Here is a 19067-nt window from a genome sequence, read left to right as displayed (position 1 = left end):
AAGGTTGTTAGGGGCTGAGGAGATTTGGAAATGGGGAAATGTTGATCAAAGGGTATAAACTGGAGTTATGCAAGATGAGTCAATCCTAGAGATCTGTACAGCGTTGTGCCTGTATTTAACAATACCATATTGTACACTTAAAAATTTGTGAAAAAGGTAGATTTCATGTTAACTCTTCTTGTAATAATTAAAAGAGAGAGAGAGAGAAGGGAGGAAAAGAAACCATTGGCATTTACAAATCAAAGTAAAATAGAAAGCTTTCCATTTGAATTTAATGAATTAGTTTCTGTTTTGCCTTTGTTTTCACATTAAAGAATCTCTGTACCTTTGTGTTTATTTATATTGTATATTCTGAGTAAGATGGTTTATAGGAAATGCAAGCATTTAGGAGTTTGTAGCTTAGTACATCTCTGGATAAACAATATTCCACATAAAATATTTAGTAACATATGTTTATGCCACAAAATCTTATGCTAAACATGACATGACCTCTTGATACTACCAGCTGAAGATCTAATGTTGGTGATAGCAGTTAGTTACATTGTGGATAGATATCTTTTAGGCACAGTATGAGATTCCTTTAGTTGCTACTTTGGAGTCGTAATAAGGCAAATTTTGATTTTAAATGTATTCATTTTCTTAATTACATATTATATACACTAACAAAATGTGAAAAAATCAAATGTACTGACTGACAATTTCAGTTTGTAGGTCTTCTGACAAACATTTTTTGGATATTATTGAAAATTGTGCATAATAAATTTTATAGCAATACTTAAACATATATTTTATATAATATAATTTAGCTTTATTTACAAAGAAAAAATATACTCTGGCTGGTGTAGCTCAGTGGATTGAGTGCCAGCCTGAAAACCATAGAATGGCCAGTTCGATTACCAGCCAGGTCACAAGCCTGGGTTGCAGGCCAGGTCCCCAGTAGGGGGCACGGAAGAGGTAACCACATATTGATGTTTCTCTCCCTCTCTTCTTCCGTCCTTTCCCCCTCTCTAAAAAATAAATAAATAAAAATATTTTAAAAAATGTGTGCCTTTAAAAATAACTTTTTGGAGAGTTTAAGTCTCTCATAGCAACATTAAGCTACAATACAGCTTATGAAAAATTAAAACAGGCCTATAATTTTACATATGCCTAAAATTTTTCATAATTTAGTTTATTTTATATATGACCTAAGATATTCACAATAAATTTGAAGGGGACATAAGACAACAATAATTAGATAAAAACACATAAATAATCTCAACTGTTCATTGCTTCTGTGAACATATATTTTTACAGTGAAAAACCTATTACTAGAGAGATTTTTTGAAAAGTTAGCAGGCAAAATAAAAAAAACTATTTATAGCCATCATAACTTTATGATTATCCTGTCAATTTATATTAGGTAACAATATATATTCAAAAAGTCTATTAATAAAAATGTTTACTGAAATAAGGGGTATCTTAATAGATAATGAAAATGTTTTCATCTATAAAATCTTACCAAAAGTCAATGTAATTTAAATATTAAAATTTTTCAAAAAATAAAAAAGTAATAAAGTTTGGGATTTTCAGCAAGATACAGAACTGAGGATTCACTTTGTCTTGAATTTTTAGTAGTGTTCTAATTACCATATGATTTTGGCAGACTTCCAGGGACCACATGGTAATAAATAAATATATTTGAAATATTTGCCATTATATGGTATCCAAAACTGTGCTTTCTTTTCCTGAATCAATTCTAATATATAGGGTGATGAAAGGATCAGAACTCAGGGACAAGCAGCCCCATGCCCAATAGTCCTCCCTGGCCCTGTGGCCTTTTTGTCCCACCTAACCTCTTTATATATTTTTTATTTTACTTCTTTCAGCTTTAATGAGGTGTACTTTACTGATAAAAATTGTATACATTTAAGGTGTACAACCTGATGTTTCTATATGAATATACATTTTGAAATGATTACCATAATCAAGTAAATTAATTTATCTATCACTCACTTACTATACCATCAGAGCTACCATTACCTTTCTTTTTTTTTTATGTATGGTGAGAATGCTTGCAATTAGCCTATTGGAAAATTTCAAGTATACAGTACCGTATTGTTAAGTACAGTCACCATGCTATACATTAAATCTTCAGAACTGATTGATCTTACATAACTGAAAGTGGCTACCCATTGATCAGCATCTTCTCATCCCCTTTCCTTCCTGGCAACAGCCATTCTACTCTCAGTGTCTGAGTTTGACTATTTTAGATTTCACATATAAGTGAGATCATGCAGTATTTGTTCTTCTGTGTCTGGCTTATTTCACTTAGTATAATGAACCAGATTTACCCATGTTGTTTCAAATGACAGGATAACCTGTTGAATAATGTTCCCTTGTATACTGCATTTTCTTTATCCATCCATGGACATTTGCATAGTTTTAGTATCTTGGCTCTTGTGAATACTGTTTCAATAAACTTGGCATTACATGAAACTCTTAAAGATTGATATTTTATTTCCTTTGGATTTATAACAAAAAGTTGGGTTGTAAGATTATATGGTAGTTCTATTTTTTAATTATTTGAGGAACCTCCTACTATTTTCTCTAATGGCTGTAACAATATACATGCCTGCTAACAGTGTGTAATGGTTAATTGGAGAGACTATACTTTCCCCATTGTATACTCTTGACATCCTCATCAAAAATCAGTTGACCAAAATTTATGGATTTATTTCTGGGATTGTTTTTTCTGTTCCATTGGTCTAAATACCATTTTTTATACAAATAACTTACTCCTTTGATTATTATGACTCTGTAATATATTTTAAAATCAGAAAGTGTAATGCCTCCAGCTTTGTTCTTCTTGCTCAAGGCTGCATTGTCTATTAAGGATCTCTTGTGGTCCCATATGAACTTTAGTATTGTTTTGCTATTTCTATAAAGAATTCAATTGACATTATGATAACAATTGAGTTGAATCTGTAGATCATTTTCTGTAGCATAGACATTCTCACAATTTGAATTCTTCCAGTCCATGGACACAGGATATCTTTCCACATATTTGTGTGTTTAATTTACTCACAATGTGTTATAATTTCAGTGTACATGTCTTCAATTTTTGGCTAAGTTTATTATTAAGTATTTTATTCTTTTTGTTGTTATTGTGAATGAGATTTTCTAAATTTCATTTTCAAATAGTTCATTGTTAGTGTATAGAAAAGCCATTGTTCATTGCATGTTGATTTTGTATCATACCACTTTATAGAATTTGTTTATTAGTTTTAACTTTGGATTGATATTTTGCAATGTGTAATTAAAGTAAATACTTGTACTCATAATCCTTAATATACAGCAAAAAGTCCAAAAAATAGCTTTCTAAAATATTTAAATTCTAATAAGTTTACAGTTTGCAGAACCAAATACAATTTTCAAAAATTTTAAAACTTCTTTACAAAGAAGTTTTTACAAAGAAGTAGAAAAATCCAACATCAGTACTGAGATAATTGAGAGACCCCAGAATTCATTTCCATCTGATTTCATATATTTTTTTCCATTACCAGAGTCCAGCACCAGGCTAAGTTCAGGTTTGTTCTGGGGGTCCCATCTCTGAGGAAACAAGCAGCATATGAGAAGGACAAAGGAGTATTCCTGGGGCCTATTGCAGCCTGTAGAACCTGGTTCTCCCGACAAATAACCAACTTTCTTTTTCATTAAACATTCCACTCAAAAAATTTTTAAAAATAAGTAGAAGACCCTTGCTTTTAAATTCAACACATGCACTTTTGGGGTCTAATAAAGAACCATACTCTAACAAAATTTCATTAGATTACTCTGTATATTTTAGAAGTGCACATTTTGGATAAATTCACTTAAGTACTATGTAAGCTGGTAAAATGTAAAAGAGCATTTAAGATTAGTTTTATTTGTATCCAATATATAAAAATTCAAAGTTCACATCACATTTATTATCATATAAATATATATGTAATATATTATCATATTAATATATTATATTAAATATAACATATATTCCCTTAAAGTCCTAAAATTATTTTTTCCTATTAAGAATCTGTTTCAGACAAACTATAATTTATAATTTATCCAACACATATTTCAAATTTTTTAAAGATTTTATTTATTTATTTTTAGAGAGGGATGGGAGGGAGACAGAGAGAGAGAGAGAAACATCAGTGTGGGGTTGCTGGGGGTCATGGCCTGCAACCCAGGCATGTTCCCTGACTAGGAATGGAACCTGCAACACTTTGGTTTGCAGCCCACACTCAATCCACTGAGCTACACCAGCCAGGGCTAGATTTCAAATATTTTTAAATATCAAGACAATAATTTTTGGAAGAAATATTGCAAAATGACATTATAAGATTTTGTTACACATAATTAGAAATAACACTAAGAAATAAGATTTAGCAGCATTTTCTTTATGTTATAAAATAACTTAGAATCAAAACAGGAGTACTCTTTTTAAGTATATTCTTTTCTTATTTATGTTTTTTCCTTGGACTGTTTAATTTTCATTTTCTCTCCAACTTTATTAACAACATCATTACTGAGGAGGTATGTTTTAATAAAATGTGCGGGATAAACAATAATATATTACCTAACTGAAATACTGGAGCAACATTATTGTAACAGAAAAAAGTTGGGGCTGCTGTGCAAGAGGTTAAACTACAAGGGAGCATGGGGAATGTTACGGGTGCTGGGACTCTGTGGTGATGGCTACATGGCTGCATGAACTGGTCAACAGCTCTGAGATAGGTCTACACCAAAGGGGTAACTTTTATATAACACATAAATTATACCTTGAAAATAAATGACAAAAATTAAAAATAACACAGTGTTTAAGAAGAATATCTCAGTAAAAGTAGTCTAACTCAGGGAAAGAAAAATTAACTTTCCATACCAAAAATCTAAAACAAAACATGTTGGCCTATTTTCATCTCTTATTGAAAAATATCTGGCTGGTTATTAAGAGCCTGAATGTATAGTAAATGACTTCATTTGATAAAACATTTCCTCATGTGTGTTTATGGCCTGAAGGCAATAGCAGGGTTAAATAAATAAATTAGTAAGGAAAAATGGGATTCAAATTTTGCTGCAGAATAGGTGGAAGGAACATGCACCTGCTCCCAGCCCCAAATCAGATTTACAGTTAAATTATAGAGCAATCAACCTGAATAACCAATTGAACCCTAGCTGAACTGAAATATTATAACCACGTATGTATAGAAGAAGCCACATAGAGACTGGTAAGAGAGGCAGAAAAGTCTGGCTCCCTTTATCCAGGTGCAGTGGCTAAGAAGCCAGAGGGGTGTTGCAGCTGCAAAACTCCCTCCTCCCAAGATCATGGGGATCTCAACCCTACACAAGGATCTCCAACACAGAACAACACAGACAGGAAAGGGAGCCCCCATAGCATCTGGTGGTGAAAATCAGTGAGGAGTCAGTCTGCCTGAGAGACCTAGACAACACTTTCCCAGAGACTAGCACTCTTATTGTTACAGCACAAGTCAAAGAAGTACTCTGCCTGGTCTCTGACAGCTGGCAAGGTGACTCTATCATGCTCGGGTCCTGTGGAGATTTTTCTGCCTGCTGTGGCAGTGACCTGTGGGGGTCTCTTTTGCTGGGGAAGCTCTTGGTGTAAACTCACATAATGACTAAACTTTGTGGCTTTGGAAAGGGGACTAGTCTTCTCAACCTTGAGCACACAGCCAACACCCTCCACCACATATTGAATCACTTGGCTGGTCCTGTCCTTCTGAGTTCAGCCATGTAGAAGGACTAGAGTGCCACACAGAGCTGAGATTTGGAGTGTTTCTCCTGGGAAAGCTTTTGTCCAGGAATCAGACATGTGGGTGCTGGGCAGTGTTACTACATTGTGGCGGGGGACTGCTTCTATCTCCCCTGCAAGCTCAGCCTACACTATCTTTGAAAGAAGGAGATGTATCCATCTCCCTCTTATAGTTTTGCAGATACTACCCCCAACAGAAGACTGTTTGGGTCTGCTGTTCCAAGTCCCGGATACCCCATCCCACTAAGCTTAGTTCCATGGTGGATTGAGGGGTAGAGCAGCTCAGAGCTGGGACATTCAGAGCACGAGTCTCTTGGAAACTATTATCTGGAACCAGGACAAAGTGCTTGGTCCTATCCTGCAGGCTGCACGAGCAGAATCCCTGGAAGATTCTTTTCATCTATGCCCCTGAGCCCAGTGGCTTGGCCTGGCTAAGTTTGTTCCTGCAGAGGGAATGGCTGGTTGTACTCAACATGAAACCGCAGTGTGCCCCACTACTGAGGTTATTAGAGTTGGATACTGGTAGAGAATAACTTGTTTGGCTTTAAAGCAGAAGCCACTTGCCCCTCATTGAGTGCCTGGCCATATGACCTCCACATAGGGGACCCATTAGCTCTGTCCTCCTGACTCCAGTTGCTCTGGCTCACCAAGCTTACAACCTATAGAAGTATCTGTGGGTTGCAGCCAGCCTTGGCCCACACTATAGTCTTTATTCAGAAGCCTCTAGAGGAAAAACAGGAAACTTCAGGGGGTGGGGGGTGAAGTAGCTGACAGGTAGACCTTGGTCCTTTTACAGATCTGCCCAAAGCTCTAAGCTGAAGGAAATTGACACTTACACAAGAATTCAAACCTCTCTCACACACTCAGTTCCAGTAGATGCAGCCACAAACAGTGAACAGAGTGGTATCTTTGACAAGTAGCCCAAGGCTAGTTACACACAATGTCTGACATTGACCTATACCTCCACCCTCTCCAGAAGGATGCAGAACCAACACAAGTGGTGGGCTTGAGACCAGAACAGAGCTCAAACCACCTACCCACAGAAGTGGTGCACCCAAAGGGGGATTCCGGCAGGCAACAAACTCTGCTGAAAGCAACCCCACCTTGATGGGTAGACCCTGCACAGCATCTCATACACAGTGATCAAGGTTTACCCTATAGTCAGCAGCCTGAAGGATTAACTCCACGCACAAAAGGGTCAACAAATTCAAGACTCAACTACAATAGAAGAGTGCACATAACCCACAAGAAACATTCCTGTGCACAAAGCTCAGGTGATCCAGAAGATGGTGCCACTAAGCCTCACAAGATATCTTCATTAAGAAGTCATCATAACAAGTTTAAGAGTAATAGCAGATCTACCTAAAACACAGAGACAAAAAGGAAAGACAAATATGCCCCAAATGAAAGAACAAGAAAAATCCCAATTAAAAGAATTAAATGACACAGAAGCCACCAAAATACCAGATGCAGGGTTTAAAACAATGGTTATAAAGATTCTCAAGGACCTTAGAGGAAGAGTGAATGATCTCAGGGGCAACTTAAACAAAGAGACTAAGCATTAAAAAAAAGTAAACTCAGAACCAGTCAGAAATGAACAATATACTATCTGCAATAAAAAATACACTAAAAGGAGTCAATAGCAAGTTAAATGAAGCAAAAGATCGATTTAGTAATGTAGAGGACAAGATAATAGTAAACACCCAAGTAGAGCATCAGAAAGAAAAGGGAATTTTTTTAAAAAATAAGGAAAGTCTAAGGGACCTCTGGGACAACATCAAGTGTAACAACATCCACATCATAGGGGTACCAGAAGGAAAAGAAAATAAAAGGGATAGAAAATCTGTTTAAAGAAATAATGCCTGAAAACTTCTCAACATGATGAAGGAAAAAGGGACACAAGTTCAAGAAGCAAGAAAAACAGAAAGAGGCCCACAGAAAAACACATCATATTTAAAATGACAAAGATTAAAGAAAAAGAAATATCTTAAGAGCAGCAAGAGAAAAGCAATTAGTTAACTACAAGGGTGCTCCCATAAACCTGTCAGCTGATTTCTCAGCAGATACATTTCAGGCCAAAAGGGATTGGCATAACATATGCAAGTGACAAAAAATGCAAAGACCCACAACCAAAACTATTTTACCCAGCAAAGCTATCATTTAAAAGTGAAGGCAAAATAAAGATCTTCACAGACAAAAATACCCGAAAGAAGTTCATTGCCACTAAACCATCATTGCAAGAAGTGCAAAAGGTCTGCTTTAAGAAGAAAGTAAAAAAGAAATCAAGAGATAGGAACATAGTTATAAAGAATTAAATGACATTAAATAAGTACCTATCAATAATAACCTTAAATGTAAATGGATTTAATCCTCCAATCAAAAGATATAAGGTAGATAAATGCATAAGAAAACATGACCCATAGATATGATGTCTGCAAGAGACCCACATCAGAATAAAAGATGCACACAGACTAAAAGTTAAGGGATGGAAAAATAGTTCATGCAAATGGAAACAAATAAAAAAGCTGGGTAACAACACTTATATCTAACATAACAGACTTCAAAACAAAGACCATAACAAAAGACAAAGAAGGTCACTACATAATCCTAAAGGGATCAATCCAACAAGATGATATAAACCTTGTAAACATATATGCACCCAATATAGCAGCACCTAAATACATAAAAAAAATCTTGGTGGACACTAAAGGAGAGGTCAACAGCAGCACAGTCATAGAGGATTTTAACACCCCACTGTCATCAATGGATCAATCCTGCAGTCAAAAAATCAACAAGGCAACAGTGACCTTAATGGACACACTGTATCGAATGGATTTCAGTGATATTTACAGAACATTTCATCCCAAAGTAGCAGCAGAATGTATATATATTGGTCTCAAGTGCAGATGAAGCATTCTTAAAGACAGACCACAAGTTAGAACACACAGTAAGTCTTAAAAAATTCAACAATATTGAAATCATAGCAAGCATCTTCTTGGAATACAATGGTATGAAAGTAGAAATCAACTACAATAAAAAACTGAAAAACATTCAAACACATGGAGGTTTAATAGCACGGTATTAAACAATTAATGAGTTAAAATATGGGGTCAAGGAAGAAGAAAATATTACATAAAAGCAAATGAAAATGAACATAAAACAAACCAAAATCTATGGGACACAGTGAAAACAATCCTGAGAAGGAAGTATATAACATTCTAGGCCTAACTCAAGAAGCAAAATATATATGGTTTGTCCAGAAGGTCCCCAGCCATGTAATATGAAAATATAGAGACATTTATTGAAGAAGATACAAGATACAAGAAACTTTGTACATAGGACAATGATGCCTCCTTTCCCTTCAAAGTAGGCATCTTAGGACCTAACACAGTTCTCCCAATCTCCATCAGCTGTCCCATGGTATTTTTCTGAATCACATCAACGGTCTGAAATCTCTTCCCTTTCAAAGTTGATTTTAGTTTTGGGAAAAGCTAGATGTCACAAGATGCCAAATCTGGGTTGTAGGAAGGCTGAGTCACCTGGGTGATTTGATGTTTCACCAAATACTCTGCACAAGACATGATGCATTAGTAGGTGTGTTGTTGTGACGAAGCTGCCAATCACCAGTTATCCACAGCTGTGGCCTTCTAAATCATCCAAATAGTTTCCGTAGAGAAAATCTGAGGTTAATGCAAAATTTGATGCAGGTTCATTGCTGTACTTCTTTAGTCATTTTGAATGTGATGGCCACACAGTACACATGCTCACTCAACAGCATCTAGTGCCCCCACTGACTAGTACAGTGAAGTCATCATTGTTCACACATGTGCATTCCAGTCCACTCTCCTTGGTTGTCAGGTTACATCGATGTTGTGCAAACTGTTCTTGTCATATTAACAATGGTTGGACTTTTTCCAGACACATCTCATATACATACATGTATGTAAATATTTCAAATAATGTATCTAGCCCTTCACCTAAAAGAACTAGAAAATAAACAACAAAGCCCAGAGTAAAGATGAAAAATAATAAAGATCAAAACAAAAATAAATTATATAGAGTCTAAAAAATATAAACCACCAATGAAACAAAGAGTTGGTTCTTTCAAAAGAAAAACATGGTTTATGAACTTTAAGCAGACCACTCAAGAAAAAAAAATACAGGACCCACATACATAAGATTAGAAATGAAAGAGAAGTGACAACTGACATCACAGAAGTACAAAGGATTTTAAGAAATTACTATGAAAAACTATATGCCACCCATGCATGGGTGAAATAAGTTTCTAAAAATATGCAATCTTCTGAAATTGAATCAGCAAGAATCACAAAACCTTTATAGACAACTAATGAAATTGAAGCAGTAATCAAAAACCTCCCAGCAAACAAAAGTCCTCGACCAGATGGCTTCACAGGTGAATTTTACCAAACATTCAAAGAAGAGCTAACACCTAAACTTCTCAAACTATTCTAAAATTTTTAATAGACAAGAAGAGTTCCAAGTTCACTTTATAAGGCCACCATAATCCCAATTCCAAATCAGATAAAGGCACTACCAAGAAAAAAATTATACAACAATATCCCTGTATGGACATGGGTGTTAAAATCCTCAAAAAAAATACACTTTGTATCCTGTGCTGTATGGTACATTTACACAATGGAATTCTATGCAGCAGAGAAAAAGAAGGAGCTCCTAACCTTTGCAACAGCACAGACAGAACTGGAGAGCATTATGCTAAAGGATATAAGCCAGGCTGTGAGGGACAAATACCATATGATCTCACCTTTAATTGGAACATAATCAACAAAAGAACAAAGCTAACAAAATACAACCAGAGTCATTGAAATTAAGAAGAATCTAACAATAGCGAGAAGGGAGTGGGAAGGGGGCAGTGGGCAGAAGGGTTTTCAAGAACTTCTATAAAGGACACATGGACAAAACCAAGGGGGAGGGTGGAAGCAAGGGAGGGAGATGGGTTTGGCTGGGGCAGGGGGAGTGGTGGGGAGAAAATGCAGACAACTGTAATTGAACAACAATAAAGTAATTTTAAAAATTTAAAAAGTAGAAAATTCAGATCTATCAATACATAAAAAATATCATACATCATCATCAAGCAGGATTTATTATGGGCATCCAAGGTTAGTACAATATTCATAAATCAGTAAACATGATATATGTCACATAAACAAAATAAAAGATAAAAATCACATGATTTTATCAATAGATGCAGAAAATAAATATTTGATTAAAAAACTGAACCCATGTATGATAAAAACTCAGCAAAGTGGGAAAAGAAGGATGATACCTAAACATCATAAAGGACATTATAACAGACCTACAGTCAACATCATACTCAGTAGGCAAAACTAAAAACATTTCCCTTAAGATCAGGAAAGAGACATGAATGTCCACTTTCTTTACTCTTATTCAACATAGTTCTTAAAGTCCTAGCCACAGCAATCAGACAAAAAGAAGACATGAAAGGTATTGAAATTGGAAAGGAGGAAATAAAACTGTCATTATTCACAGATGACCCGATATTGTACACAGAAAACTCTAAAGACTCCACCAAAAAGCTAGATTTAATAAGCAAATTTGGCAAACTAGCAGAAAACCAAGTTAATATTCAGAAATTGGATGCATTTTTATACACCAATAATGAACTATCAGAAAGAGAAATTATGTGAACAATCCCATTTACTATTACAATATTAAAAACACAAGGTACTAATCATAAATTTAACTACAAAGATAAAAACCCTACACTTGGAAAACTATACAATACTGAAAAAGGAAGTTGAGGAAGATATATTGGAAGCATATACCATGTTCATGGACTGGAAAAATTAATATCATTAAATTGTCCATACCACACAAAGCAATCTATATATTCAATGCATTTACTATTTTAATACCAATAACATATTTCACATATCTAGGACAAATATTCTGAAAATTTATATAAAACCAAAAAAGTTTCTGAATAGCCTCAGTAATCTTGAAAATTAAGAAAAAAATTGGAGGGATCACAACACCTGGTATCAAACTATACTACAACACCATAGTAATCGAAACAGCCTGGTACTGGCATAAGAACTGGTAAATAGATCAATGGAACAGATGAGAAGCCCAGAAATAAACCCATATCTTCACAGTCAATTAATATCTGATCGAGGTGAGAAGTGCATACAATGGAGTAACGACAGTCTCTCCAATAAATGTTGTTGGGAGAACTGGACTGATACTGGCAAAAAAAAAATGAAACTAGACCACCAACTTACACCATATACCAGAATAAACTCAAAATGGGTAAAAGACTTAAATATAAGTTGTGAGATCATAAAATCCTAGAATAAAACATAGGTAGCAAAATCTCAAACATTTCTCATAGCAACATTTTTTTCTGACATCTCCTAGGGAAGGGAAACAAAGGAAAAAATAAACAAATGGGACTACTTCAAGCTAAAATGGTTTGGCACAGCAAAAGAAACCATGAATAAAGTGAAAACTGAATCCACTGAATGGGAGAATATATTTGCCAATGATACATCTGATACAGGGTTAATTTCCAAAATACATAAAAATACTCATACAACTCAAGACCAAACAAACAATTCAATTAAAAAGTGGACAAAGAACCTGAATAGACACTTATCCAAGGAGGAAATACAGATGGCCAATAGACATGTGAAAAAATCTTCATCACTAATCATCATAGAGATGCAAATTAAAATCACAATGAGATATCATCTTACACCTGTCAAAATGGCTGTCATCAATTAATCAAAAAATAGTAAGTGTTGGCAAGGATGTGGAGGAAAGGGAACCCTTGTGCACTATTGGTGGGAATCTAGATTGGTGCAGCCACTATAGAAAGCAGTATGGAGTTACCTCAAAAAATTAAAAATGTAATTTCTTTTTGTATCAGCAATTCCACTTTTGAAAATGTCTGAAAAAATTCAAAACACTAATTTGAAAAAAATATACGCGTCACTGTGTTCATTGCAGCTTATTTACAACAGTCAGAATCTGGAAACAGCTCAAGTGTCCATCAGTAGATGAATAAATAAAAAAGCTGTGGTATATTTACACAATGGAGTACTACATTTCTATAAAAAATAAGGAGCTCTTATCCTTTGTGACAGCATGGATGGATCTGGAGCTTATTATGCTAAGCAAAATAAACCAGGCAGAGAAAGACAAATGATATTTCTCTTATATGTGGACTCTAAGAACAAAATAAACTGATGAACAAAACAGAAACAGATGCATGGGATCATGGAATAGACTGACAGATGTCAGAGAGGAGGGGTGTTGGGAGACAGGATGGGAGAAAGTGAATGGATTAGCCAAAAAACATACATATATAACACACAGACATGGACAACAGTGTGGCGATAGTCAGGGGGAAAGCGGGGTCAGGGCTAGGTTTAGGTGGGGAAAGGGTGGAAAAATGTGGACAGAAAAAGTCCTTGCTTGGTGCAATAGGCTCACGATGCAGTGTGCAGATGATATTTTATTGAGTTGTATACTTGAAATGTATGCTTTTGTGAACTAATATCACCTTGATAAATTCAATTAAAAATTAAAAAGTAAGGAATAATGCAACTGCCAATGACATAAAAAATAATTATTTGTATTAACTTATATAATCATTGTGTAATGTTTACTAAAAACTTTTTATTCTAAGCAATTCTCAGTTTCTACAATATTGAATATTCATTAAAATGTAAAGTACACAGGTAATGGAAATGTTTGAACTAGAAAGTGATGCTGGAAATTATTTTAAATATAAAAAAATCCAATCATCTTTGACTATATGTAAAAAGCTTATCGAGGAAGAGACATTGGTAACTATGATTTAAATAATCCAAGCTTTTAAAGAAGTGTTCAAATTACAAGTTTTCTATCTTTAATACACACTTCTGGTGTCTGTAACTCTTGAACATCATACAGCAGGTATGCTGAACTTTGCTTAATTATTGTCGGAACATGACCTTCATTTCAATGACAGATATGCCTTGTTTACCTAAGGAACCTCTATCCAACTTTCAGGCCCCAGCTCAAATATCTCTTCTGTAAAACTTTTTCATTTGTCATCAAATTAATAATACTTATTATTTTGTATTGAAGTAATCTGTTAGCAAACACCCCCTCTACTAGACATTTATTTGTGCTTTTTGTTCAGTAGATGAAAGCTGTTCAAAATTTTTTTCTTGAATTGAAATATTTGTAAACTCTTTCCTATATCTAGTTTTAATCTTCCCATGACAACTCTTCTTAAACATTTCTACTAAGTGTGCAGTCAGAGAACTTACCTTGAAAGGAATTATAATAAAAATAGTAATTAACTAGCAATAGCACCATGGGGAGAAGTTAGGGAGAATCTTATTTATGCAATTAATTCATCCTGAAACTGTCATTTATTTGTTCTTTTAACAAGGAATCGTTCGAACACCTGCTATAGGTGAGATGCTGTGATAATAACTAGGATATTAAGATATAGGGAGAAATTAGAAACAGATTTTCTTTTCAAGTACTTTATAATCTACTGGAGGATATGAGAAAATCAATAACAGCTTACTACATGGATGAAGATAAATTGCTATGGAAATCAAAAAGAGGAAATATTTAGTGGAGGAAGACTATTTGTGCTAAACCTTGTAAGAAAAGTGAACCTCAAAGGACTTATGATACTATCCACATTAAAGTGTCATTCGTGATGACTAAATACACTTTCACACATAAAAGCAATATGTAAACATAGAACTATAAAGTTATTCAGTAGAATAATTTGAATATGGAGAAGTGAAGTAAAAGATGATCTTTGGTGGAAAATACAGCAAGAACAGATTTTGTAGTTTTCTTTGTCAGATTAAGTGAAAGACCATTTCAGAAAATGAAATAGAGAAAACAGACTTGGGTGTTTTCTTCCCTAAGTACAGGTAATGAAGAATGTTGGATGGGTGGGGGTAACATGGCAAAGGGGCTCTTTATCTATTTATTATCCAAGAACAATATATGCTCAGACACAAAATAGGAGACAAAAATTATTCTTAACTTTAATGTGATACATTATCAAGAGGATGGTGACCAGATTAGCTTCTTTTTTCATAAAATTGGGATATAGAATGGTGATCCATGAAAAATCTTGATTAAACCATTCATTTACCAATCTTCTAAGTAATAATAGTCTTTATGAGTGGGATATAGAAATCAAAGCTAAAAATTAAAGAAAAATAAAAGCAATAAAAGTTATATGTAATGCCACAGAAGAAAATTTTCCAGTTACACAAATAACAAAGGTTATGCAGGTTGTGGTAAATGGCTCAATATGTAGAAGAAATGTAAATATCAATATCAATATTAAATAATTTGACTTTATAACCATATCCTTTGAAATTTAAAATTTATATTTAATGCCTGTTTTACTGTTTTTAAGCCAGTGCACCTGAAACCTGTATAATTCTGTTAACTAGCATCACCCCAATAAATTCAATAAAAAGGAAAAACAGTCTATTTGAAACCAAATAAAAACAGTTGCTCAATAATATTTATATATTTATAACTTTAAAAATTTTATTCATTTTGAAATACAGTGCCATTTATAAAGTAAAAATATACTTACTCAAATGAGGATTAACGGGAGCTACAAGAAAAGCAAAAACTAATGTTAATATGGCTTGAATGTCTTATCAATAAAAGTCTAATCAGTGTTCCATAGTTCTTTATCAAAACTTAATGATATTCCCCACTGTGACCATAGAGAATTATATCTGCAATCCATTTTGTTCTAGGGGCTTGAATAGAATCCACTTTGGAGCTCATCAATAACAGCCTGAAAGTACCCAAAAGATCAACGCTATTAGCATGTGGAATGTGTCATTTTCCAAAAAATGGAGTTGATGACCTTTTATATATTAACCAGTACTAAACAAATCCCAGAAATCAAAACTGAGGCTGACATTAGGCCAACATATAATCTAGATGTTTTAAAAATGAAAGCAATTATCCAACACAGATTACGCCTTAGTTTTTTTACTGTTATCTACATCTGGTGAAAATTACATGGCATGTATGAAAATAAAGCAATCTTCATATCACATTATATATGTCCTAAAACTAATAGCCATTCACACACATACACACACACAGAGGAATTTCAATGATAAACAACATATTTGCATTTTTGTACACAAGAAATATTTATCTTAAAAAAACTAATTGTGTTTGCAATACAAGTACCAATTGATTTCTACTTTTTTTAATGCTGGTATACCTGCTCTTTATTTTTTCTTTTTAAAAAATATTTCATTTAGCCCTGGCTGGAGTGGCTCAGTGGACTGAATGCCTGCCTGCAAACCAAAGGGTTGTTGGTTCGATTCCCAGTCAGGGCACATGCCTGGGTTGTGGGCCAGGTCCCCAGCTGGGGGTGTGCAACTGGCAACCACACACTGATGTTTCTCTCCCTTTCTCCCTCCCTTCCTCTCTCTCTAAAAATAAATAAGTAAAATCTTTAAAAATATTTTATTTATCTATTTTTAGGCAAAGTGAAAGGGAGGGAGAAAGAGAAGGGGAGAAAGGAACATCAATGTGTGGTTGCCTCTTGTGCACCCTCTACTGAAGACCTGGCCCATGACTCAGACATGTGCCCTAACTGGGAATCAAACCAGAGACCCTTTAGTCAGCAGGTCAGCACTCAGTCCACTGAGCCACACCAGCTAAGGCTTTTTTCTTTTTTTTTTTATTATTGTTTATGCTGTTACAGTTGTAACTGTAGCTGCAACCCCAATTGATTTCTACTTGAAGAGGAGTAAATACATTTTACTGAAACAGCAACAAAAATGTCTAACCTAAAAGGCAAACTTGTATCTGTATATATCCAATAATCATTTATTATTCTGAGAGAAAATTCCATTCTGGATGAAGGAAAGAATTATTGTAATCTTCCAAGATTACAATGGGCAGTTATTCTAACCTGCAGAAGTTTATCAACTATGTTGTTCATTCCTAGTGTTTGTTATTAACCACTTGTGTTAAACTTGGATATTACTAGTTAAGTATAAAGGAAAGTCAATAATGTATACACATTCCCAAAACATGTTCATACATAATTGTTACATTATTCTATTGATATCAATTTTAATGCAGTGGGTTAGCTTCTCAATTACTTTTTCTATTTCTATATACAAAAGACAGACAATTCCATTAGTTGTTTTTCTGATTCTGCATTCCCCATTGACCATTATTAAAGAATAACATAGAGAAGGGACTATACATTTATTTACTACCTATATTGGAGTGGAGAAAAATAATTTTTGTAAAATATCAATATATTTTAATTTGAAAATTAATACAAATCAAAATTATTTCATAATTAAAATAATATAAAATTGTACATTATCTTTAAAAAAAGTAAGCATCTTGGAATTTTAATTTAAATCTACGAAATATGTCAAATCTACAGGTAACCTCTGACCAGACTGTATTTTTTAATTTTTGTTATAAAAAACTTTCAATTATAGTTTACTTTCAATATTATTTTGTATTGTTTTAAGATATACAGTATAGTGGTTACACAATGTGTTTATAAATTATTTCTCCCAATATTTCCAGCAGCTATCTGGCACCATATATAGTTACCACAATATTATTGACTATAATCCCAATGTTGTGCTTTACATCACTGTGACTATTTTGTAAGTACTAATTTGGACCTCTTAATGCTTTCATCTTTTCACCCACCCCCTAACTTCCCTCCCCTCTGGCAACCACCAGTCTGCTCTCTGTGTCTGTGAGTGACCATGTATAATTTCAATTGAATCTTCCCCTATAGTATTTTTAGTCACCAAGTTCACTATAAATAACATAATTATCCTAGTGAAAATTTGCCATTCTAAATTCTGAATATTGCAAAGAGTTTTTTTCTTTCAATGGAATATATATGTCTAATTTCCTATAAATGCCTATACATGCCATTACATACACTTCCTATAAATTCCTATAAATGCCATTACAGTATACTTTACCCCAATCTATATTACATAGGAATAGTAATTTTTAATGAAAATGGTTACAATTTTAATAATTATGCTTAAGAATATGAAGATAATTTAAAAAATGAAACTAAACATAATATTTATTTTCCAGATTTATTTTTCATTTTAGTTTGTTGTCCCATTTTTTTCCAATAAGAACTACTGAGTTCAGAATGATTTTTACTGTATCACTTTTAAGAGTCACAATAATTTCTAAATTTAATAAAGAAACATATATTCTTTCACTGAGGGATCAACCCTAGCTCTATTCAGAGTTTATCATTTCATGGTTTTTACCTCTACAGGACACTGAAGCCTTCTGGGTCCTAATTTCTTCATTTTTAATGGCATAAATATTAGTACATTGTTTTAATACCTCTCCATATTAAACCATCCTGAGTTTTATAGCTTAGAGGCAAGGAAAATAAACATTAGATATGAGGAGATAGTAATTCATATTTTATAAAACTAAAACTTTAGAAAATATATAGGGATGCTATTTAGTTGTCCATTCAGTGCAATCCTGGAGGTGATTAAACAATAACAATTGATTGTTATTCTGCATACTATTTATCTCACTAACATAGAAGGCATATTTTTAAAGGGCAACATTCAAAAAATATGCAATGATTCTCATGCTTTTATATTCCTTGATCGTCTATGAATATTCTACTCTACATTATACAGGGTGGGGCAAAAATAGGTTTGCAGCTGTGAGTATGCAAAACAATATTTTTATGTTATTATTTATTATATTATTTTCAATATAAACAACTGTAAATTTACTTTTGCTCTACCTGTATATCTTAATCTTTTAATGAAAATTGTACATCATGCCCAATATACTCAGACTAATGAGAGAAGAATGAAGAAAAAAGTTTAATATGAAAAAGAAGAATATTGCTGTTGATTTACTCAACCTTGAAATATATATTTTGACAATTCTAGAACTAGTCATTGCTATTGTTTCTACTTTTTAGATAACATTTTCGATCAACTTTTATTTTTTACAGTTTTATACTAGTTTTAATTTTTGCTCATGTAGGACATATATATGAAGAAATATTATATGTGTATAGTTTATAAAGACAAACTATTACATACAGATAACCACAAAAATTGATACTTTTAACATTTACAACCTAAAAGTAAAATGGACCAAAGCAGTCAACTAAGATGTCCTTAAGCCATAGTTTAATGGACAAAGAAACTATAGCATCTCCATACAATGGGAAATT

General features: G+C 33.6%; 1 protein-coding gene across 1 annotated transcript in view; it reads right to left on the bottom strand.

Annotated features, from left to right (window-relative positions):
- The window catches only part of MDGA2 (MAM domain containing glycosylphosphatidylinositol anchor 2), an 859730-nt gene that overhangs the window by 33774 nt on the left and 806889 nt on the right, over positions 1-19067 (bottom strand). The window contains exon 12 of the mRNA XM_036028780.1: positions 15420-15440. Coding sequence (XP_035884673.1) covers positions 15420-15440 — 21 coding nt within the window. The remainder of the gene's footprint in view (positions 1-15419; positions 15441-19067) is intronic.

The sequence above is a fragment of the Phyllostomus discolor genome, chromosome 1, assembly GCF_004126475.2.
Source record: "Phyllostomus discolor isolate MPI-MPIP mPhyDis1 chromosome 1, mPhyDis1.pri.v3, whole genome shotgun sequence".
NCBI lineage: Eukaryota > Metazoa > Chordata > Mammalia > Chiroptera > Phyllostomidae > Phyllostomus > Phyllostomus discolor.
The sequence above is the reverse complement of the archived record's forward strand: the minus strand, read 5'-3'. Positions and strand labels throughout refer to the sequence as shown.